At 34.7% G+C, this 24,311-nt stretch overlaps 2 protein-coding genes across 5 annotated transcripts; one reads left to right on the forward strand and one right to left on the reverse strand.

Annotated features, from left to right (window-relative positions):
- Window positions 1-1,115: 1,115 nt before the first annotated feature.
- On the forward strand, window positions 1,116-15,533 carry LOC105052849 (vacuolar protein sorting-associated protein 26B). Its single transcript, XM_010933809.4, has 12 exons — window positions 1,116-1,310; window positions 1,415-1,505; window positions 2,662-2,736; window positions 4,603-4,677; window positions 4,792-4,864; window positions 6,608-6,652; window positions 7,899-8,010; window positions 10,394-10,460; window positions 11,293-11,337; window positions 12,306-12,361; window positions 12,460-12,635; window positions 15,122-15,533. The coding sequence occupies exons 2-12, from the start codon at window positions 1,503-1,505 to the stop codon at window positions 15,298-15,300; spliced, it is 906 nt and encodes a 301-aa protein (XP_010932111.1). The 5' UTR covers window positions 1,116-1,310; window positions 1,415-1,502; the 3' UTR covers window positions 15,301-15,533.
- Window positions 15,534-16,031: 498 nt separating this feature from the next.
- LOC105052847 (psbP domain-containing protein 3, chloroplastic) lies at window positions 16,032-20,463 on the reverse strand. 4 transcript variants are annotated; one of them, XM_010933807.4, is made up of 10 exons: window positions 20,245-20,463; window positions 20,104-20,173; window positions 19,915-19,994; window positions 19,725-19,793; window positions 17,201-17,281; window positions 17,040-17,122; window positions 16,868-16,943; window positions 16,630-16,748; window positions 16,449-16,493; window positions 16,032-16,367 (listed from the first exon to the last, which is right to left on the reverse strand). In XM_010933807.4, the coding sequence occupies exons 1-10, from the start codon at window positions 20,315-20,317 to the stop codon at window positions 16,341-16,343; spliced, it is 723 nt and encodes a 240-aa protein (XP_010932109.1). In that variant the 5' UTR covers window positions 20,318-20,463; the 3' UTR covers window positions 16,032-16,340. The 4 variants fall into 4 exon arrangements, with proteins under 4 accessions (XP_010932109.1, XP_010932110.1, XP_010932106.1 ...); XM_010933808.4 differs by having other exon boundaries at window positions 19,725-19,790; window positions 20,245-20,462; XM_010933804.4 differs by having other exon boundaries at window positions 19,915-20,024; window positions 20,245-20,462.
- Between the last annotated feature and the right edge of the window lie 3,848 nt (window positions 20,464-24,311).

Genomic DNA, 24,311 nt, shown 5'->3' on the forward strand with positions numbered 1-24,311 from the left:
CCTTTCATAAATGTCCTCTTTTGTATTAAAATAAAATTGTTAGAGTTAACAAAATAAATCCCTATCATCCTAGATACAAAGTCCTCGATGTATATTGGGCACTAGGTTCTACAATCTTCGTCAGAAGGCTTGAACTAAATTCGTCATGTCATCAGTGCCACAAATTCTGATTTATTTTTAGGTTTTTAGAATAATAGTATCAAGAAAAAACCATATTAACTATGAATTGTTTTGTTTAAGCATATATCAAAGACAGTATTTTTATTCTTTTGTCTACCACTCAAAATATTATCCTTTGGTTCATCTGCATGTGTGTGCATGCATATATGCATGTAAACAATAACTTTGAATTTGAGAAATATTCTATTATAATTTCTTCTTCCAAAAAAAAAACTTTTGAATCCCTTGCAACTAATTGCCATTTAATTAAATCCAACTATGTTTTCAAAATCTCAGCTTTTAAAAAACAATAAAAGAATTGGTTTTCTTTCCTTTTACAGGTGATATAGAGGAAAAAGTTAGTATAAGAGAGATCTCACACTATCCTATTTATAGTTTTTATATTTCTAAATTTTATATTTATCAATTTGGCTGCTAATTCTCTTTTAATTTAAATTTAAAATGGGTTAGACGTATTTTTTGTTCAATCCATCAATTCAAGTTTAATTTAAATGAAATATATTTTTTTTTTTGTTGCTTGCACACAAGAATTCATAAAACTCAAGAATATATATATCTCATAAAATTAAAAAAATAAAATATCAAAAAAAAGATACCATCAAGGGAAATGGTTCAAGAGCTTTCCCCCCCGCCCCTTTATCTAAACATGCAAGTCCGTGTCTTCTAGATTTTAATCATATTTTTATTCTATTTATTAATTATGATTCTTCTTAAAATGGCACGCCTAAAAACGAGAATTAAGAATCCCAGCTTACGGATGGATCGGATCGCACCCACGGGGTTTGAATCAACAACCCAGTCCGGCTCCGGTCAACCCGCCTTTGATCCCCGTCCGTCGTAGCGTAATTTCTCCGACCACATCCGTACACGATCCGAAGCCTCCTCCGTTCCAAACTAACCTCCCCTTCAAACCCCCTCTCTTTTTCTCGACCTTCGGAGAAGTCCTCATCTCCGCCCCTTCTCTCTGCCACCGCGCACCGTGGGCGTCCATCTCCTCCGGCGACGCTCCGCCTTCCGCCGCCCTCCGTGGATCTTCGCCTTCTTCTCATCCAATCTTCTCGTAGTTCGATATTTCCACGAGCGATCGGGATCTGGAGTTGCTCGAGTCGTCCGATCTTCGCCGTGGCTAGGTGCTCTTCTCGATCTCCTGTCTTTTGACATTTATTTGGATTGAAGGTATTGCGGCTGAGATTGGTAAGTGCTTTCTTACGATCTCTCTTCGATTGTTCTCCAGATATTGACGGAGAGGTGTGAAACAGTCGGAATAGGAGTGGTGAAGGTTAACGGTGATTTTTTCAGATCAGTTCTTGATCGCTAAAAAGATGGTAAGTTTTTCTATTCTTCCTCGTCTGTAATTCTTGCAGAATTAACTTCTAGTTGGTTGGTTCTTTGTTGGCAATTCAATGACGCACTTGGTGACGCTCATGGAGTTGGAGTTTGATGGATTTTATGTTTAGCGACAGTCTTGGTTCTCGAAGTTTGAGAAGTTTCAGTTTTGGCAGTTCAAAAAGTTGAGATTGTGGGCCTTTTAGTGGTTTTGGAAGTTTAGGTCGAGTTTCGATGGTTTCCACAAAAGAATAATTGAAAATCGACACATTGAAACACTAGGAAAAATATAAAAGAATTAAAGAAAAAAACAAGTGAAGAAAACAAATAGTGACCCTTTTAGAGGATATGTATCCATCGATTGTGTTGTTTTCAGGGATTTCTAGCATAAGGAACCCAACAAAGAATAAATTGACTTAATCAATTACGTTTCATATGATCTAAAAGTTCAATTCATCCTTTTATTATTTGTCAACAATTTGAACTATAACAATATAAATGGCTGAGATGCTGGGACATAAACTTCAGAATGGTTAAACCTACTCTCTAATATTTTTTTAGTAAATTTTTTGAATTTGCAAAATTCGAGGCTAATATTGGAAAGTTACATCTTTATGCTGACAGATACTGATTTAATGTGAGACCAATACTGGTTTAGAATTAGTTCCAACCGTACCAGAAAGTTCTAGTTAAGGTTTTGGAGTGCATTTCTCGAATATGTGAGGCAATTCTTTGGGTTGATGTAGAATATTGTCATGGAATGGGATGCGTGTGCGTGAGAGAGAGAGAGAAAGATGGGAGTGCAGTGATGTTAACATAAAAAAACTCCATACTAGCATAAAAGATGTTCTTCTAGAGAAAATCTCGCATAGGTTGTGTATCACATATTTAAAATGCATTTAGCTGGACCATGTAGCTGCTCTGCCCCAATTAAGTTCTTCTTGAGCATTTGATTGGAGATATTGGCATTTACAGAGATTTCATCACTAATTTTTTTTTAATCTTTTTTTTTTTCTGTAGTTTATTGATTCTATTAGTTACAAACAAACATGGACATTAGAATCTGCTTGGTATATCGGTTGTTCTTTGATGTTTGTTATATAGGTTAATAGATGTATTCTCTTGTTTTTATTAAACTGTACTTTTTTACTCCAGAATTTCCTTGTTGGAGCATTCAAGCCACCATGTAACATCACAATCACCTTTTCTGATGGGAAGTCTAGAAAACAGGTAAAAACATTAGTTATTCATGGCATTATGTTAAGGTTGTAAATTATCCGACTTCTTAGATTTCTTAATCTTGTTTTATTCATGGATGTATGTGTTATGAGTCTTGGTAGAAACATCATGTGAGCTGAGGTCTTTACTCATTGCTAGATTTTCATGGTCATACTCGTAATGCCCATGGGGAAAAAATCTGTTTGAATATTTGCTTATGCTGTTTGTATTGTTTTGTTTAATGAATCTTTTGTGCCTTTGTTGAGCCATTAGTGACATATTCTGTTCACCAATTTATCGTAGCTAGTCTTGCCAGTGGAACCATCAGTGGTCCCTTTGCCATGGACCTGAAGCCTTGAATCACTGCTACAGTATGATACCTGCTGCATATCTTAAACCAGCTTTTTATGCATTGCTATTCTGAGCATTTTGCTTGAATATCATATAGATAGCTTAGAGTTGTTGAAAAGAAGTTGTGTCTTCTATTTGTTGTTCGAGCTGAGCTTTGGCTTGACGATTGGAATTTTCAGGGGTTCAACTTTTGGAGTAAATAAATCCTTTGGCTTCTTAAAGCGTAACGTAAAACATAGATTCTAGCTGAACAGCTATTTGTGAGCTTGAAGTAGGCTCAGCTAATTACCTAGCTTTGGGTTGTTTTAGGGTAGTCTTGGTTCTAATAGAAAATAGTATAATTTTAAAGTTAGAAACAGAAACCAACTAAAAATATAGTTTCATACGTGGCATCTATGATTCAAATATGCCTAATCTTTCCTTATAGAAGAATAACTTACTGAGGAAATGATATTACTGGATATTGGTTTGAAATTTGTGGGTATTTGAATGAGGGATTTAAAAGGTACAAATCATTTAAGACAAGGAATCCAAGCTTCACATAATCTAAAACTATGTTTTGAGCCTTGGTTGGTATTGAACTCCACCATGCTGACGAGTTGCTAGCATAAGTTGAGCTGGTACTGTATGTCCTGTTGACACATGAGAATTAGTCTAAGAAAAAATGTTCTATGTTAGTTGAGCCCAATTTTCAGGGTTTGGAGTCTAATTCGAGTTAGAAGAGCCATCTCACCTCAACTCTTTGACACCTCTATTTTTTGCATCCACGTTACAAACATTATTGCAAGAAATTCTACAAAAGCTAAAACATCTTAATAAATCCAACTTCCTCAATAACTTTTGAAGGAATCTGTTTCTTTTCTTGTGTCCATTTCTCAAGACAAATATTATTTCCAAGGAGAGCGGTCGTATTTGCATGAAACGCTGTCCCTGATTGCTAAGGTGCAACATTCAGACTGGATAAGATGATAGTGAAATTTAGTTCCCCTTAAATGGTAAACATATGAGTATGTGGCTGTGATGTTTATTATTATCCATGTGTATGTATCTATAATGCATGCATATACATGCATATGCACTTACATATACTCTATGAAGAGATTAACATTTCTATTGTTAAACTTGGAATATAAATCATGGGCCGCATTCATAAATATGCATGCATATGCTTGTGTTTACATATATATATATATGCAGGAATCTATGTATGTATATGTATATCTACATACATATATCTATTATCCATCCATTGTCATACCTATATGCTTACTAGAGGAGCACCTCTTTCTCTCTCTCGTTCACATGTACACTGTGAAGATATTAACACTTTTTGAGGGTCAAGAATAGGATTATAACTCATGGGCTGCATTCATTATGATAAAGAATGGGATTATACATTTCATGTTGTCATGGGGAAATCGCTTTTCCCAATATCTGCTAATTTTTCATCGTTGACATCATTCTTTCCCAACAACTTCTGAAGTTGAGAATCTGCATAGATATAAGTTGCTCTCTTTGTTTATATAGGTTTCAATAAAGAAGGATAATGGTAAGACCGCTATGGTCCCACTTTTCCAGAGTCAAGAAACCATATCTGGAGAGGTATGTTGCATAATTTATGAGCATATGTTTGTTTTATATAGCTTCATCATCTTCGGTTTCTTCCTCTTATGCAGAAATTGGATAGATAATTGTGCTGAGGTCTTTATTATTCAGGTGGTTATCGATCCTATTCAAGGAAAGAAGGTCGAACACAATGGTGTCAAAGTTGAGCTCCTTGGTCAGATAGGTGTGCCTTTCTTGTTCAGAGCGAGCTTTTGAGTCTGATTAATGCTTGTTGAACATCAGAAGGTTGTTGTCGGCATGCATGTGTGCAGAATATTTCTTATGTTCTTGTCTGAGATGTGTAACATGAAACCTAATGTGGTTGTGGAAATGCTCTTTATTTATTGTCATGATCAAAGTTAAAGTTTTGCAATCTCTTTTAACATTTCACTTAGTTGAAATGTTGCTAGCATGCGAGCCTTGATTTTTTTAATCTAATACAAGTTGTTTATGCTCTTGATTATTCAAGTTAAGAAGATTGTATTCATGATTGTCATGAATTTATCAACTATAACATCCACCTTTTTGCTAATGATTTTATTAGTTTATCATCAGTATGTCATCAATATACCATCTTTTTTTTTTTGCTTTGTTTCCTTGATTATTCCAGTTAGGAATATCATATTCATAAGTGTGTCATAAATCAATCAATTATGATATGCACCTTTCTTTTCTTCATAATTTAATTAGTTCATCAGCGATATACTAGCTACTTATGTTGACCTAAAACAAAGGTATTTCGAATTTCATTTATCTGTTAGTTGGTCAGCAATTTGCTTCGTTGTTGGTAAGATTTAGAATGTTTTTAAGCAGTTAGGCACCAATCTTTGGTTGTTAGTTACCTTCTTAAGTTGTTTGCATTAGTTTAAGTGCTACCTACAAGAGTTGTGAAAGGCCTTCTGGATTTTCAGCATGATGTGCTTATTACACTGAAACAAGTATATAGCATCATCAACTAAGTATCAGCATTCATATGAGCATGCTGATGTTGAGCATGCTGATGTGCCATACATTAAATCATTTCAGTACATGCCTATACAACTATGAGCCAAATACTGTTACAGACTATTTATTTTCAACTTCATTTTTTAAAAAATAATTCTTTAGTTTTGTCATCTCAAAAAATAAAATACACTTGATATTAATCTTTATTAATTTTGTAGAGAGGTCCTGTTGCACTATAGGGCCATCTTGGTGCAACTAAGAGTGTGCTCTTGATGGTAATGACCTTCAATGTTATTTTATTTCTTTTTTTTTTTTTGGTGATGAACTGGTTTTCTTAACATTCTAGTAGATATATTAAAATTCTTTGTTAACCTTTTTTGTTTAACTTTCATCCTTATATATTTATGCCTTATTCTTGATTTCACTTTATCTGTTTTTGCTCTAACTTTTCCTTGAACATATATTTTTGTTCAATGTTAGAATGAGGCTTGGTGGTTATGCTATAATACCCTTTTGTTGCTTCATACATGATATACTACGATCCCCCCCATTCTGCCTGCCTTTAATAGATGAAGTTTTATGAGACAAACATGCATGCACGGTGCATCAATGCCCGATCCATATAATAGATCCCAACAACTCGCGCTTCGTCACACAGAAGTTCCAAGAGATTCTTTCTCATCTTGTGAATAACCTATTTCTGGAAATAGTGTCTCTTATAAAGATATTATCCTGTGCGACAATAATCATTTTTTGTAGGTGCCTTCTATATAAATAAAAATAATTAAACTTCAAAATTTTCTCTTTTCCATTCATCATACTGAGAAATTTCATGTGTATTTTATTTTGAGTTCCTTGTATGTTGTCGCTCATCTGCTGTGAAGCGTGCAAACAGAAGCATAATTTTTTACTGTAGTGATTTCTTGGGTACCACTAATCATTATTAGGTTCACTAATTTTCTTTCATTTTTTTTTTACACAGAGTTGTATTTTGACAGAGGCAATTTTTATGACTTCACTTCCCTTGGTAAGTTACACTATGAGAATGTGATTATCTTACTGTTGAGTTGCATAAGTGTACTGACAAAAAGAAGAAAATATTAGCAGGTACTAATATCTTTAGTTTTAAAAACTATTCCCTTAGGGGAATGATTTTGCTGCTCAATTTTGTCTCAACTTTTAACTGTAACATAAGGATATATATCCTGGTTGCTAATAAACCCTGCAAAGTTGTCTCAGCTGTACTACATGAATGCTTTAACAAAATCAACTCTAGGTTGCTGTTGTTTCAGATTTTACCATTATCCTCTACTTGCAATTTTTCCCCCTTTTTTTCTTCAAATTGAATTTGCTACCTTCTTTGGGTTTCAATGGCTTATGACTGTATACATAATTTCTGTTTAGCATCTCTCCAAATATTAGCATACATGTTATCCGGTGTATAAAGATGAGCAATGTTTTAAGTTTGTTGCAGCTGGGAAAACGTCACTGCAATAGGCAATTCCATTCTCAGCATGACTGCTCATGCACGTGATAGGAATGACATTCATGTTTCGAACGCTGATGTATATATTGTTAGCCTTCTAGATGCATGAAATACCTCTTGTGGTTCCCCTTTCTCAATGCAACAATTCCCACATCATTGCTCTCATGCATATTTTTAATGTTTGAGTATTGTTTGCTAGCATTCCTGATGCTCACCGCACATGCATATTTTTAATGTTCAATTATTGTTTACTAGAAGTCTGGATACTAAACACTCATAAAAGCTTTTAGTTATTTGTTCCTGCTGATCTTTCTTTTGTTTCTTTAAAGACTATAGTTTAATGTAAGAATACCCTAGATGATACCAACTGGTTTCAAAAATTGCTGTCTCTTGTTATATTCTGTCTCACACCATCCTCTTGCAGTACTGTAATGCCATGGATATCTTCAAATCCATGGTTGTTAGGTAAGTCTTTTCATGTTCGTTTTCTTAGAGATATCTTTTTAACATAATTTCATTTTCTTCATTATGAAACTTTAACCAGTCTTCAAGATACCATTGAGCTAGTTAAAAAGGAGTATATCCTTGTTTCATAATGTGAACTTATCCTTTCATATGGCAAGGTGACAAGCAAAACAAGAGCCATGATGTATGGATTTCCGTGACAGCGATACTTCTGTCATTTTATGCATACCACTTTTTTATTAAAAAATTGCTACTTATGTACAGTTTCTTACTTCATTTGATTGGATAGCTTTATGCCTTAATATAATGTTTTCTTATGCAGTGCGTGAACTAGATGTTCCTGGTGAAATATATGAAAGGAAAACATACCCATTCGAATTTTCTACTGTTGAAATGCCGTATGAGTCATATAATGGGATAAATGTGAGATTGAGGTAAGCAATCACTTTATACATGCCTATTAAATAAAGTTGAGTTGTTTCTCATGTGGAAATTGTGCAATTTTCATTATCTTTTTGGCTAGTTCAACAGAGGAAAAAAAAACTATCTGGGGTTGGGTATTTTATACTTATCTACTTGGGATTATTTAAATAGGTAGTGAGCTTTCGTTAGAGAAGAATCTAGGATTGTGCAGACCGAGTATTTTCGTGTAAAAATCTTTTTAAACTTTCTTACTGTAAGATGATTGCATAATTCTTAATGCCTCTAAAAATGTGAATAATGATGATGTTTTCTCTTTATAGTACCTCGGATCATGAACCAAGTTTGCTGATATCTTTTTTTTGCATCTTCTGTTCTGTACTAAGCTGTGATTTTCATAGATTTTACTAGGAGACCTTTCATAAAGGTTTAATAAAAAGATTCTTTTTTTCTCGCTTAATGCTTGGTTTGGCATTTAATTTGAGTTTATAATAGCTAGATGTTTCAGCATTTCATCGCCAACTTTTTTCCAAGTTATGGAAGTCTTGAACATTTTATTATCTTCAGTTGAAGTTCAATTTTTTTTAAGAAAAAAGAAACTGGAGCTGAAGTTGTTCATGAGGTTACATAAGTGGATTTCAGATATATGTATGTTTTCTAAACTCTATCTGGGCTTGTTTGATCATGGGCCCTGTTGTCATTGTCCTCAATGCAGCTGTTCAGTTTGGGCATTTTAAGACTTAATGCATGCAGTTCATTTGGATGCTATTTGTTTCTTTCTCCCAAAAGCATAAAGGTTAGCAAAAGCATAAAGGCTACACTATGAAGTGAATCCCTAGGGGTCCAACTCTTAAACGTCATTCCAAGGGATCTATGATTTTAAGATAGCACTAAATGTTTCTTTCTTATATTTCAATTTTTTGTCTATTTAATCTCCAGAAAAGCTAAAATTAAAAAAAAAAAAAAACTATTATCTTCACTTTTTTAGCAGAATAAAGCAAATGTGACCATTTTGCACCTTTCCTTTTTGGTGAAAAAGTGCCATATCACCCATCTAAATCTCACAAAGCTATACCCTATATTTAATTATTTAAGATTATTTAATATGGTATTGGCATTATAACAAATGCATCTCCTTTCTCTTTTGAGATGTATATGTTCTTTCTCGGGGTAGCAATCAAGTTAGGTCAGGTTGGATGTGGGTTGGATCAAAAATCTGTCAACTCAAAGCTGACATGTTTATTAAACAGGTCGAATATCCAAAACTGAATCTGATTTTTTTTTAAATAAACAAGTAACCCAACTTGACCTGCATAACCTGTTTAATAAATAGGTTGAATCCAGTTAAATAGTTTAAACAGGTTAAGCAGGACTTAAATGGGTTAAATGGATTTTAAATAGGTTAAGCAGGCCTTAAATGAGTTAAATGAGTAGAAACGAGTGGAGCGGATCTTAAATAGGTTAAGTGGTCGTGCCATGGCCCAACCCAACTATTAATGGGGCAAAACAGGTTATAATGAGTTAGAGGTCCTCAGTCCGATCTGTTTAATAAATATGTCTAGGCAGGTCAACTCATATATGACTTGGACCTGCTTATGCCAAACTTGAACCTGCTTAAAGCAGGTCGGTAGAGGGTTGGGTCATAAATTGCCACTCCCAGACTTATGTCAAATATGCAAAATCTGGTAAATCAAAACTGGCAAAATATCGTGAATATATTCCAGGAAACATGTGGGAATGGCAGTCTGGAAAGCAAAGATAAGTTTGCGTATTTTCTTGCATGTCCATTGAAATATTTATTGGTAAACTGACCTGGAAACATCTTTTCCAGATTAGTTGTCAATCTTGTTTATATGGTTGCAAGCTTTTGTGAAATCTATGTAGGACATTGCATAAATGCTCAGACTTTGGTTCATCTTATGTTTCAGGCTTTTTCCTTAAAATAGAATATGTAATTTCTTCAAAAGTGATATTTGTGTTGTATCCAATATTTTACTTGAAAAAATGGCACGTTATTTCTTCTATTATTTAATTTTACTCATTTATTTTTTAAAGTAGCTGATGTTATAGATTACTGGTAGCACAGAAATATGTATGATGTATCATGATTGCAGCTTGTAACCTTCTTTATGATTCGCAAAACTTGCTTAATTCAGAGTCTCTAACAGCTTCCAGTTAATTATGAGTTTAATTTCCTGAAAAAACAATTCCTGATACCCTTCAGCTTGCTATTCATTTCTTTTGAGCTTATTCTGATTGTACAGCTTAAATTTCATTATCTACATGTAGCTTATCATGTGAAATTCTGGAACCATGCGCGCCTTTTTATTTAAATGGATATGATATGTGTCATATCCTGTATTCTCCGCTGAAGTGATCTTCTCTACATGCTTTCAGGTACATCTTGAAAGTAACAGTCAGTCGTAATTACGTCAGCAATATTGTGGAATACCAGGAGTTCTGTGTAAGTCCATGATGCATCTTTTGGAGAAAATAAATATGAACATCAGGTAGCATAGGATGGCATCATATGCCAAATATGGTATACTTCTATTGCAATAATTATTTGAAAATGCAATGAAACTGAAGTCCTTAGATGTGGAATGTTTCCTGAGTTATGCTCTTCTTTCAACATGGTATATTTTGTACCACACCTGGAAGTATACTATCCCCTTATATGTAGAAGTTAAAAGGTAATGGCACTTTTCATTGATCACACATTTTGAAGTTGTAAATCATGACAAACTTGATATCCCATCTACTGAGGATTTCATTAAAATAGTGAATGAAGATTACAAGTCATGCATGGATGGGGATCTGAAGAGGGGGTCGGCGGAGTGGGGTAATGAGAAATAAGATTATGACAAACATGATAGAACTTACTTTTAAGATGTTGAATTTTGTATATACTTCACATCTTGGTATTAAATGATGATTAAAAAGAATCGTGTCATCTTCTTGGCAGAAAAGGAAAAGTTTATTTTTTATGGTAATTTTTTTTATTCCATTGAAGAGTTTTCTAGTATTTCCAAAAGATCTACTTTCTAGAGGAAAGACATTGATTCAAACTATTTGTGCCTTATCAAGGCAAAATGATGATTAATATTTTATAAATGACACAACTCATTCATGTTGTGTTCATTGAAACCATTTGTGTTATCTGGTTATACTTTTTGAATAAGTATGCCAAGTCATGCATTCCCTTTTTTGAGGAGGCTAATTCATGCATTTCAACTTGTACTTGTAACCCAATACATCTCTCTTGTGTCTAATGTCTTGTGTTTCTTTTTTATCAGGTTCACAATTATACTCCTCTTCCAACAATCAACAACAGCATCAAGGTTAGTTCAAACTTTAGAATGTGTAAAGTTCAGCTGTTAATAGGAAGAAGTTAAGCTGAACAAGAAACCAGGAAGCCTCATCCTAATTTATATAAGTGAGCTTTATGGATCAAAGAATGATCCATCAATGTTTGAGAACATTTTGCAACCTGTCAATCTGATGCCAATGACCTGTTGACTAAATGACAGAGAAGCATTCATGTAATTTTGAGAAACATATGCACTTTAATGATAATTACTGGAGAAAAAAAAAAGAAATGGCGAATCAGTTACAATATGGAGAATCAGTTATTGGATGAGAACAATATGAAATCATAGCATTGTAGCTTAATTTGAAGTGGCGGGAGTTGGCATCAGATTTTGCCAATACAACTTCCCAAACTGTATGCAGCTGAATACAGTGCATGCATATTTTAGTTGCATCTGAATCAGTAATAGATTATTGAAAAGTACCAGCATCCTTGCTGCAAACAAGTACCATCTTTAATTGTCATTTGTGTTGGACACTGGTAGTGATGCAAGTCATTGCCAAATATCTGAAGAAAAAAGAAAAAAATCAGTTTTAGATCTTACCTCCTTGTTTTAGATCTTTTTCTTAATGTATATTCTTTTCCTTACTAATGTTAGATTGACATTCCATGAATCTTTGTTTTTAAGGTGAACCTCTATTTTGTCAATTTCTGCATCAAGTGAATAATTGAAGTTGCCAACTCTAGATGTAATTAAGTTTCTATATGGAGATATGATGAAATGTAGCTCTTTTGAAGAAGCCAAACCATGATTTTATTTTCTAAATGCTCAGAAAATTTTTAACAACCAAGCATATATCTGAGAGAGAAAAGATTTATCAGATATTGCCTTCTGTTATAATTATAATAATGTAATTTTTAGAGCTATAATAATGCAATTTTTAGCTTTATTTCAGTAAATCAGTTTACTCTGTCTTGATTAGGGTGGTAGTTTTGCAGATGGAAGTTGGAATTGAAGATTGTTTACACATTGAATTTGAATACAACAAAAGCAAGTGAGTTTGGCTGCACATAGACATAGCTATGCCCAACTTGTTCTTCTTAAATTTGAAGTGTAGGCTTTTGACTTCTAACTGGAGCTTACCACATTCAGGTATCATCTGAAGGATGTTATCATTGGCAAAATATATTTTCTTCTGGTAAGAATTAAGATAAAAAATATGGAGCTTGAGATTAGACGGCGTGAATCTACTGGATCAGGGCCTAATACATATGTTGAGACTGAGACTCTTGCAAAATTTGAGTTGATGGATGGTGCTCCTGTAAGAGGTATCTCATATTGAACTCAATATTTAAATTATATTCTGTGATATATATCTGGATCATTCTGTAATATACGTCTGGATGTTTTATAATGCCTTATATTTAGGAGTGCATTGGTCTTCTGGCTTGTCATACTACCAAGTTTTTGCTGGCCACAGGTGCCATCCAATCTGCCTTGAGATGCATGAGTATCCTTGAATGCAGCTTGTTTCATAATTCAAGGCATGCAGTGTGCAAGGCAGGATGTGTGGCATGTGTGGCTAATGGTGCCCCCTATTCTTGCTGGCTATCAGAGCCAACTTCTTGTCTGCAATTCATATTTAGCTACATGATCTGAATCTTTCATAATCTTGAAATTCTACCATTAATGATTCTAGTGTCTATTGCTTTCTAACACTTATATCTTACCAATTAATGGTTCAGGTGTCAACATCTTTTGAGCAACTTAGTATTGGATCACCTGTTAAATATGGAATAGTTTAACTTAGCTCTCAGAATACTTGGTTATGGTGATTCATGAATATTGAGAAAACTCAATCGTATTGATTCATGCAAGACATATATGGCGGGCTTACAAAAAATTGCACGGGTAGTTAAGACTTTTTGAGTTGTGTTTCTTTTAAGCTTACTGAACTGAAGGTGTAGCATTAATTCTTAGTTGTTAGAGAGCATTGGCACTAGCATCTAAGCTGAGCTGAGTTTCTAGTTGTTTGATATTGATGAGGTGTTCGATAGGAGTGTCATGTATTTAGCATTTTGCAAGGTTCTTAAAATCGTACTGGGTGTTATACCGGTCTGGGTTACTACGGTATCATACCATATCATATTCACAGATGGTACACTGGTAAGGTGCTAGCACCCGTATCGAGAGAGAGAGAGAGAGGGGTGATGGACGAAGGTGTTCATTGAGGGAGATCAGGGTGACCGGCAGAGGAGCTGCTCAGTGTCGGCGGTGGCAGCATTGAAGTGGAGGGCGTCAGGGTTTCGAAGATGAGAAAATTTGAGAGGGACAGTCGGACTTGTGGGATGGGAGATTTTATATTAAAATACCTGTTTAGACGGGGCAATGAAACAAAACAGGTCTGAACAAAGTGGAACCGACCGGAACTAAACCTGCAAATCGGCCGGTTCGGCACCAGTTCAGTTCGATGTGCACCGAACTGGGTGGTTTTGGTCAATATTACAATTCTTTATTTTGAGCTTTATAGTATGGAACTAAATTGTTTTTAAGCATAGGTGTGATCAGTACTAGGAAGTTGTTTAGGCATTTAGTACGATTATAGATTATTAAATTATTATGAAAATAGACAAAATGATTATTTTCACAAATGAAAAATTTCTCACGTGTGGTTTTTATGATGCATAGACCTTTTGGCCTATGGGTGAAATGCTCAACCAAACCTCTGTTTTCTTTTTGGAAGAGAGAGAGAGAGGGGGTAAAGGATTGTCTTTGAAATTTCTAATGTTTGCAAAGTTCTTGCAATGCAAAAGAAATGAATAGATGAAAATCTAGTTGATGTAGGATCCATCAATTGATCAACTCATTGTGGTCTTCAGTCGGTCCTATCTATATAGGCTAGTTCAGTTCATGCAGTGTAGTTGGTTGAGGATCAGTTTGTGAAAGTTCTTCATTCTTATGATAGCACACTTGATAGGACTCCTAATGTCCTAATTGAACTCCGTTAACCAACTTATCAGGATTTAGATAATTTTGATTGTGTGAATTCAAGGCTTAAGACAAGAATATAGTGAGTCTTAAGCACTTGTTACAAATGCACTTGTTACCTTCGTCGTGCTTATGAAAACATGCTGGATAGGACTCCTAATGTTCTATTTCAACTACATTAACCCACTTATCAGGATTTAGATAATTTTGGTTGGGTGACTTAAGGCTTTGGAAAAGAATATAGCGAGTCTTGAGTACTTGTTACAAAGGCACTTGCTTTCCCTTGGTTATCCCTTTTCCTTTTGTCCATATATTTCCTGTTGGAAATTTTCTGGATGAAAAATCCGAATGAGACTGTTTAAAATGTTTGTCAATGATAAAGATAAGCTTGACAAGAACAACAGCAATAACAGTACTCAATGTCTAGGTTGGTCAAGTTGGATAGATGCTACTCTAGTTGAAAACATGCCTGCAGTGGAATCATATTATCGTTCTTGAATGAATTATGGCATAATGCATGCAGTATAGAAAATTTTGAACTCTGGAGCTTTTGCACCTGTTGTTTCTACAGAAAGGCATCTTTGCAATTTGAGTCTGCAGAGCTGATTCAGCAGATTAAATATCATCATTTCCTCCCCTTCATTCAGTTATAATGAATGATGGTGCTTGATCAAAGTTAGCTGGCAAGTTTTCGGATGCTGTAATTTAGAATATGGAAACTATTGTGGGTGATTCATTGTATGGAGTTTGATGTGGTTAAAAAATGTATTGTTCTATATTTTGATTTATTTAATTATTTATTTATTGTTATTTGAATTTTTGGCAGGGGAATCAATTCCAATTAGATTATTCCTGAGTCCATATGAGTTGACGCCAACTTATCGCAACATTAACAACAAATTCAGTGTGAAATATTTCCTAAATTTAGTTCTTGTGGATGAGGAGGATCGACGGTATTTCAAGCAGCAAGAAATCACGGTATACCGCCTTCAAGAAACTTCTTGACCTTCCTCTCGGAGAACCCATGGAAGACTTGATTGGATTTCTTATGGGCTTCACCTTTGACTGTAATAATGCACTACAATCAGGAGGTTGGTGTGAATCGTGTATATATCAGCCAGTCCGTTTTTGAACTGATTTTCAGGATCAGTTTCTGCGAAACGCAATCTTTATTTTTTGGCCTGTTGTTTGTTTGGGGAGTTGAAATTATCATTGAGATGCTTACTTGATTTGCTGACCATGCAGTTTTCTTGGAAGATTTTTAATTTTATTTTTTAAGCATGCATTCCAGTTCTCACTAATGCGAGAATCTGGGATAGCTTAGGTGAAAATGAATCAAGAGATTGAAAGCAACTTCTCTTAGCTAAATGGGCAACCAATACGAAAACGAATCATCATGTTAACTTTTCTTCTTCAAATTAAGGGGGAAGAGAATTGTCGTTTTTATGTGTTTAATCGGGAGGCAAAGTCTCTGCTACTTTATGATAAACAAGATGTCGAGTTGGTTGATATTACTTACTACTGTAGTCAGTCATCAATCTTAACGTTTAATAATTCAAAAGGTTGAACATCAGGACTTAAAAAAGGAAAATTATGTATGGTTACATGTTGACCAAACATCTGGATTTATGGTCTGTTATCGGCCCAAATGAAAAGCTTGAGCGATTAGAATGGAATCAATCGCATTTTTACGTCACTTAATTACTGCAGTCCATCATCAATCCCATTTGTACATGTTATCCACAAACCTGGTATTATCTATTGTTTTGACGATTGAGATACATCATCCATGACCACAAGATCCACATTTATAATGGAACGAGAAGTAAAAAAAGTTGTTGTTACCCAACCAAATTACCTCAGCTTACCACACGTTTATACCCGTTGCTGAATAACATACTATATATTTCTTCATCGGGGAGCGTAAGGATTATAATGGAAGTAAAGCCATTAATAGCTAGCAACATTTGCAAGTGGAAAATGACATGACACATCCATTTCTTCAGCACAAAAACTGTGATCGCCATTTTGTTTATGTTGCCTTCTCATATCAATCTGAATGACGAAACAGACTGCAACAGACAACAGCTTTCAGTAGTAAGGGTTCACAGGAGCATGTAGAATCCTAGAAGGAACTTAAAGTTCTACCTCACCTGCTCAATTTGGGATCTGTACTTCTCTGATTCATCCTCCATAAACTGCAAAATATCATTTGATGTTAGTTCAAAGATGACGATATTGATATTAACCTCCACAAGATTATTAAATAATGAAATGAGATTAAAGAGTTAAAAAGATGGACAAGCTTCTTGTGTCAGAGGTGGCAGTAACCACCTGGCCTGTAACTGTATACAGTCTATTGTACCAACCATTGGATGCCATTCCAATGGCTGACAGTATGTGCCTGCATTTCTCCCCAGGATTTTGCAACGTATACTCAACATAATACAGCCCTGCCCAGGTGGAAAATTGAAAGTCTCAATACTCCAGATTTTTTCTGAAATATCGGATATCTGAATTTATTGGACAGCAACTGTTAGGCAAAACAGCAAGTTAGAAGAGGCAAAATTACCATTTGCTGCCTTAGAATTAATTAGTTTCGCTGCCAGCCCTGGGGGTCTTTTCCAGCTTCGATCCAATCCATTTACCTATTTAGGCAGGCATCATATACAGAAAATGGCACTTAACGAGTGTATATAATGATAGTTCTGCTTGCTTGAAAACATCAAGAAATCAAAACCTACCAGGCTCTCTGCAAACGCATCTACTGTGCCAAAAGATTCTAATCTGGTGTAATCTGGACCAAGCCCAGTGATCACGACGCTGACTGAAGAAAGCCCGTTCAGCAACTTAAACTTGATGATTAATTTGGGAATCATATTATGCACTCAGAAGGCATACACACCATTTAAATCAGAAGTTCCTTTCGGGTAAAATGCAGTGATTGACTTGATGCCATTAGCTTCACCTGTACCAACTAACCAATCTGCAATGCCAAATTTCTTAACAAAGCCCAAAGTTTGCAATAACCAATTCCATATTAGAAATTTAGAATCATTTGCTACTACAAGTATAGATGGCTAAAAAATATAATTGCATGTTATATGATATCATTCTACTTAAATTCATGATCTATTTACTACAGATACCATGGAATGAAACAACTGCACACATTTGGGCTGAAAGCAAAACATGTAATACCTTATAACAATAAATTTTTGGTGGTTTTCTAGTTGGCACAAATTTAAGAGGTTGTCCCTGGCTTTAGTCTCCCCCAGAAAAATCCTGACAAGACCAGCACATGAGGCTGGAAGAATGAAGAAATAAATTTAGTGTACTATTATTTTTAATAACTTTCTCAATTTTATTATCCTTAAGTTGCTAAATGACGTAAACACGCAAGATATTTATATGAAACATGCAAGTTGTGGTATTGTTCCTTAACCCATGGACAATGATAATCAACTCCACGTAGGTCTAGAAAGAGAAAAATTGTTGGCATCCACCCTGCTTCTGCATCTATTTCAATAAAATATTTAGCTAATTCAATGCATTTGACCAAAAATTCTTTTCTTCTTCTAATTTTTTATTTTTTTCCCATTCATTTCCAGTGGGCCCCTTATCTCCTATTTCCTTCCATTCTACCAATGAATTATCTTCGCAAGTCTGAATCAAATAATTGTTCTCTGACAGCACCTGCTATTTGATAGTTTTTTAATTCAAAATGACTCAAAGCTGGGATGGCTTGGGGCCTTTCCTGCGCAGCTTTGGTGGAAGGCAAAAAAGGCCTCCTTTCAAGGGATCTCAACTATATTAGATACCATTTTAGAAGAACTAGAATTCCAACTCTGTGTTGGGACCAATGAGCTAAGGGACAATATCACGCAGACAATTTCTATAGAGCGCAGGCCTCCCCAAAGATAATGGAGTTATTGGGTTACAATTTTTGGTTTTGGTAAAATAAGGATCCACTATCATCGACATTGTGTTCCAAAAAGAAGCTATCTAATAATATATACATCTAGCTGCACATTTTGTATATACATCTCCCCTTGCAACAAATTAAGTATCCATAAATGTCATTCGTTACTTATAATTACTTATATTATTTATTACTATTATATATTAAATAGATGTGAATGTAATCAAAGGAATACTATATCTCATACAACACAAACAAAATCTTCTTTGGATTTCATTTTTTTTATAAATAAAAATTTGAATTTTTCCAATCTTTTATAAATCTAAATCAGTGTCCACATCAACATTACATGATCTGTTGTAAGGATGTTTGGAGAGAATATGGCATCAAAATTCAAAGCTGATGGCCCACTAAGGCTATTTAATAAAAATGTATGAGATGCATTCCTAAAGAGAGAGTATTTGCTACCAAATGCTTTGAAATTTTTTTCCAGGAGAGCAAACTTGGCACTAGCACAAAGATTGCATCTCTCCTCCAAATGCAGGAAGTTACATGTCAACACCTTTGAAGGTGCCCCAATCATGTTCCATCATTTCTCTGAAATGATTGGTGGTGCCCCAATTATTGTTCTAAATATCTTTAAAAAAAAAAAAAAAAAAAAACAATGCCACCAATACCATTCTAGTAAAAGAAAGGGAAAAAATTACCTATTGTAAATATTGCATAATTAAAAAAAAAAAATGCTTTGTTCCTCTTTCGTTTTACTTTTAAAGCCATACAAAGCAATTGATTTGCTAAAATTGGAGAAGGATTTGTAATTTAACATAGTCATGAGAAGCTTATCAGGTGAAAGCATAAACTTTGCAAGCTAATACAGGCTGTGTCCGTTTTATATGTTTGAGAGCTGAAATATTGGGGAGACTAATAGCTAAAGGATTTTAAAGAAGACACTCTAGTAGATACTTTGATTGAAAATTTTGCTTCACCATCTAAATTAGTGCACTTGTAATACACGGGATTCAATCCAAGCAAGTTTGTTGCATAAGTAATGCTGCTTATGCTCATGCAAAGCAGAATTAATGCTGTTGTTTCTGAAACATAAAACCAGATAAAACAAAAGACCATTACAGAAAAATCAATTTTAATGGATCGTCTCTATAATATCCACACAGTTAATTCCACCAATATTCATATAGTTTGGCAAGTCAATTTTTTCAATGAAACCAGCAAGAATACCACCATTTAAGGAGTAAAATAGTAAGATTCACACTGTCAGTTTGCAAATGCAATCCTATCCTTAAAATCAAGCATATGCAGCCCCAAATATTGTCCTGCTTATTGATTGTCCATAGCAGCAGAATCATGAACATGATAAATTCAAATCAGATTTCCTAAACATCGCCACTACTCTTGGAAAACAAGTTTGAATCCTGAAATTGATAAATTAATGTATGATTGAATAATAGTTACTATAGATAAAGAGGAATATCAAGTGCCAATAGATAACCTTGGGGGATCGATATTCGAAACTTATTCATCTCATCCTCATATATGCGAAAACTCTGCTGCAGATCTACTAATCACAAAATCATGCCAGTGTATCAAGAACACAAACTTCATGCTAATTCCAAATTATATATTCTTTTCCAAAAATAATGATAACAACGATAGTTGTAGTAAAAGAATTATAAATTTACCAGTCTCAGCTGAAGCATTGTTAGCTATAAACGGAAACGAGACCGCAGAGAGAAATATCTGAAGCAACGCCTCTCTCCTCCTGGTTGTAGATCGTTCACCGAAGCTAAAACTGTTGAAACTTAATGCATCTCAAAAATATTATATCAAGAACTGAAGCCAAAAATCGGAGATTCCGAGATCGATATTACCGGGTTCTTTCATCGGAACGGACGTTCTGCTCCGATGGTGGAATCGGTCGCGCTCGGCATTGGAGAATCACTGAAGAAATCAACGAAATTGGTTTCAAAAGGAAGGAACCGGAATTAGGGTTAGGGTTTGGGGGCCGAGACCTTTTGCGCGGGCGGGAGGCGCGGAGTGGCGAGGAGGTGGGGCGGGGGGTCGGAGGGAGACGACGGAGGCCATTGCTTTGGGGATTGGTTTCTAGTGGCGGGTGTTCAGAAGTTTGTGATGGTAAGAATTCTACACCGTCGGATCTTGATCGTACCGTAGAAATGATACTCGATGCAGAACCTCTCTTGCTTTCTGGGGCTAAAATATATAAAGCAAGTTGCGCTTAATGATTCTTCCATGCAAGCAGCACTGGTTAAATTAGCAATCTTTTGTATCAGGACGCAAACCTCTCACTGTAGGCAGATTCCAAAGATTTATATCAAGCAACGCCTCACATGCCCATCAGGAGGGCAACCGTGCAGTCGATTGGATGACTTCCTTCCAACCTCGTATACAACCAAGTGAAACATGCCTACAAAGAAGGCAACAGTGCAGTCGATTGGATTGCTTCTTTCATGATTGATCATGATTGAATGCTTGATTAAAGTATATTTAGATGCATGCCATATATGTTCTTGGACATACACACACACTTTGCTTATGTCAGCATTGTGATTTTAAGAACTACAACAATCTTGGTATTTTTGGGCATGCTCCATCTGATTCCCAGGAAGTGCGAGCATAGGATTTAGATGGTTTATGTGGTTCATAATGCCTATATGTAAACAAATTTCTATATTTAGCTTCGGTGCCTGGCAGAAGGACTAAAACTTTCTGACATGATATAAATATTGTAAAGAGAAAGCACGAAAGAAAGGTAATAACCCACAAAAGGAGAAACAACGATAAGAATATTGATTATATAGAAGAAATATAGTTAAATACACTACTTTCGTCAAGGACTCAAAGTAGAATGGCCATTATGTTAGAAAAATGGGATAAAGCGATAAAGGTTTGGGATGCTGAATTTTCTTGATGGTCAGCCAATCTTCTTCAGGATGGATTGCGATCTCGAATTGGAGAACTATAGACATGGATGCAGAATCCTTTGGATGCTCTCATGGTATATAAGAGAGGCATAGAAGTTTTGTCTGGTATCAATATAATACATGTCTGTGTATGCAGCCTCTTCCTTTCTTATTATGCAAGATTGGTAGTTATTTCTAGTAAAACTACCCTCTCCTAGTGGTTTTCTTGCTAATTCTCTTCTTGATGGTTGCCCTTGGTTATTCACATAAATAACTCCATTGTATCCCAATAACTTCATTTAGGAAGTTAGTTTCAGTTATTAACTTTCTACATATAGCTTGTTGTATGAGTGATAAGTGGCGAAGCATAATTCCTTCAAGTGCCATATACAAATAATTAATCAAATTTTGATAGGTCTTATGTTTTTGACCATTTACTATCGCTGGGCCCATGATCAATTAAGTTTTAGATATAAATAGGCACCTGAGTTAAAGCCTACAAAAATACCATTAAGCCCATAGTAATCTAGTTATAGGCTTTACTATAGATCTCTAATAAACGTTCATGTTGGACCAGGTCACCCAAAGTTGAATCTAAGTTGGCCTATCCAGCCTAAGTTTTTATTGACTTGATTTAATTTTAATTATAGTTGTATCAAAGATGTATGAACTCGGTCCAAATTACATCCTAGAATTTGTCTTTAAAAGAAGAATGTTGATGATGTATTTACTAATTTAGTTGTCACTTTTATCGTTAGAAAAAAAAAAAAGGTTTGTTTGCCTTGATGTTGCCGTAGCTTCAAGCAATCTAATAGCTGGTCCGAAATACTCCCATAGCTCTCGAACCTAGACAAGTAAACAGGACAACTCCAAGGGGAAATCTTGTTTGTTTAAAAGAAAGAAAGAAAAATCTTGTTCAGGCCCTATTTGGCACCTTATTTCTCTTTCATTTAAACAAAAACACGAAATCGGATGGAGAAAATATGTTTGGCAGTTTTGTTTTTATTTTTTTAAGAAAAACTTTCATTGATTTTGATAAAATCGAAAGTGAGTAATTTTTATTTTAATTTTCTTTGTTTTAAGTAGGTCATCTCCTCATGATTTCTCCTTCCCATCCTAACACCTTTGACTTTACTATTCTATATGAGCTCCTTCTCCAACGAAGACCTAGACCTCCCTTCTCTAGACGCTAGAACTATCTTCTCCTCTCTTCAAATAATAATTTTTTTATCGCTAGAACTCCCTCATCTACTTCACCATGGCTGACCAACTCTTTTCCTTATCACCTTCTCTCCATTCTCTCATCTCCTAGATGGCCCTTGACTCTTTTTCTATATTCAACCCCCTCTTCGCCCTCACCATCTCCTCCTCACCCTCCTTCACCACTACCCTCCCCAACTTTTGCTTCATTCCTCTCTCCAATTGCCCCTCCTAGCCCCTCTCCCTCCTCACACTCCTCCACCATAGGTTCTCTCATTATTCAGGAAAAAAAAATAAATTACAAAATCCTCTTAAAATTAAGAGTAAATTATACATGCATCCAATGATTTAAAAAATCTATGTTTATCCTCTTGAGATTTATCTTTAGCCAATATTTTGATCAAGCATTTTTGTCAAACCATTAATTTTAATAGGACCCAAACATTGTCAAAAAAAATAAAAATAACCAAAATAATCTTAAGTTATATAAGAGATACTTAAAGATAAAAAAAATATACGTATATCCTTCTTTCCACTCGGGATAATTTTGACTTTTTATATAAGGTAAATGGTTTAACTAATACAATTAATTTAATTGAGTATATGTATAGGTTTTACAAACTATTATGTGTAAACATAATAAATATAAACCTCAAGAGAATTTTAATAATTTATTTAAAAAATAAATCAAATATATTTTTATTATCAGAAATCTAAAAAAATAAAAAAAATAAAAACTCCATTTCCATTTTTTTCCAAAAAAATAGCAACGATGTCATTGTAGTGTCTCATTCTTTCTTCCTTTTTATCCTTTTTCCGCTGAAGAATTAGAATGGACAGAAATTTTGTTGACATGTGTGGGGGGAGAACACAAACCTAAATCGTTGGTACCAACTCCCAATGTGAAGTCAATTTTGTAGGGACCTTTCGTAGCTAATACAATTCCCTCAAACGAAAAGGTCATCTGAGGTCATGGAACCTAAAATAAATTAGGATCTATAAAGTTTCAGCTCCAGCGACTCGTACAAAATCCATCCAGATGAAGTCTTAAGAACTTGATCTTTAACTATAAATTGGATGTCAGGTTTGTCCAAGTCCAAACGATTTGGTCAGAGAGGATCTTACATTTCTGAATCCTATCCCATGGTGGACCTATGTGTTTAAGAGTTTTAACATGCATCCAGTTCTGAAAGTAAAAAAAAAAATGGTCCAGACTGGTACGTTCTACTTTACCCCACTTGTAACACTAGGAGAAAAGGTGAGTTACCTACAAAAGTTATATGCCGCACCATCAAATAAAGATAAGTTTTTTTTTTTTGATAAAAAAATAAAATAAATTGCTTGCAAGTCACCCCAGATACTACTCATGAGCCAACCAATTAGTTACCTCATGTAACCAATCATTTACCTAAATAAAGATAGATTCTTGCTTCCATCCTATTATTTCAATAAAATAAAATATTTACAATTTTTTTTTTTCTTGCACTGCTTTCACAAAATCCAATATCTAGGCCTCTTAGTACATCGTTTTGAGTAAAGATCTAATATGAAAAAAATTATTACCGCACCGCATGCATCATGTGATTATTTACATAACTAATAATAGCCATCGGTTCCTACAAGTATTATTTATCAAGTATATATTTTGATATATCATCATTAAAATCAATGGTTATGATTGGCTGCATGCAAAATCATATTGGTGCACATAATATAGGCAATAGTTTCTTCCAGCATGTTTTCACTTAAAGCTACGGGGATGTTTTGATTCTTTGGATTGCACTCATATTAAGATAATATAATAATTTATTTATATTAAAAAAATAATAATAATAAAATTATGAGGAAAAAGGTAAGGGAGAGTTGGGTTTTTTTTTTTTTGGGTCAAGGGGGAGAGTTGGGTTATGTGCAGACTGCACGGAAGAAAGAAAGGTGAAATGAGATGAGAGGAGGTCACA

This window comes from Elaeis guineensis, chromosome 10, assembly GCF_000442705.2.
Source record: "Elaeis guineensis isolate ETL-2024a chromosome 10, EG11, whole genome shotgun sequence".
Taxonomy (NCBI): Eukaryota; Viridiplantae; Streptophyta; class Magnoliopsida; order Arecales; family Arecaceae; genus Elaeis; species Elaeis guineensis.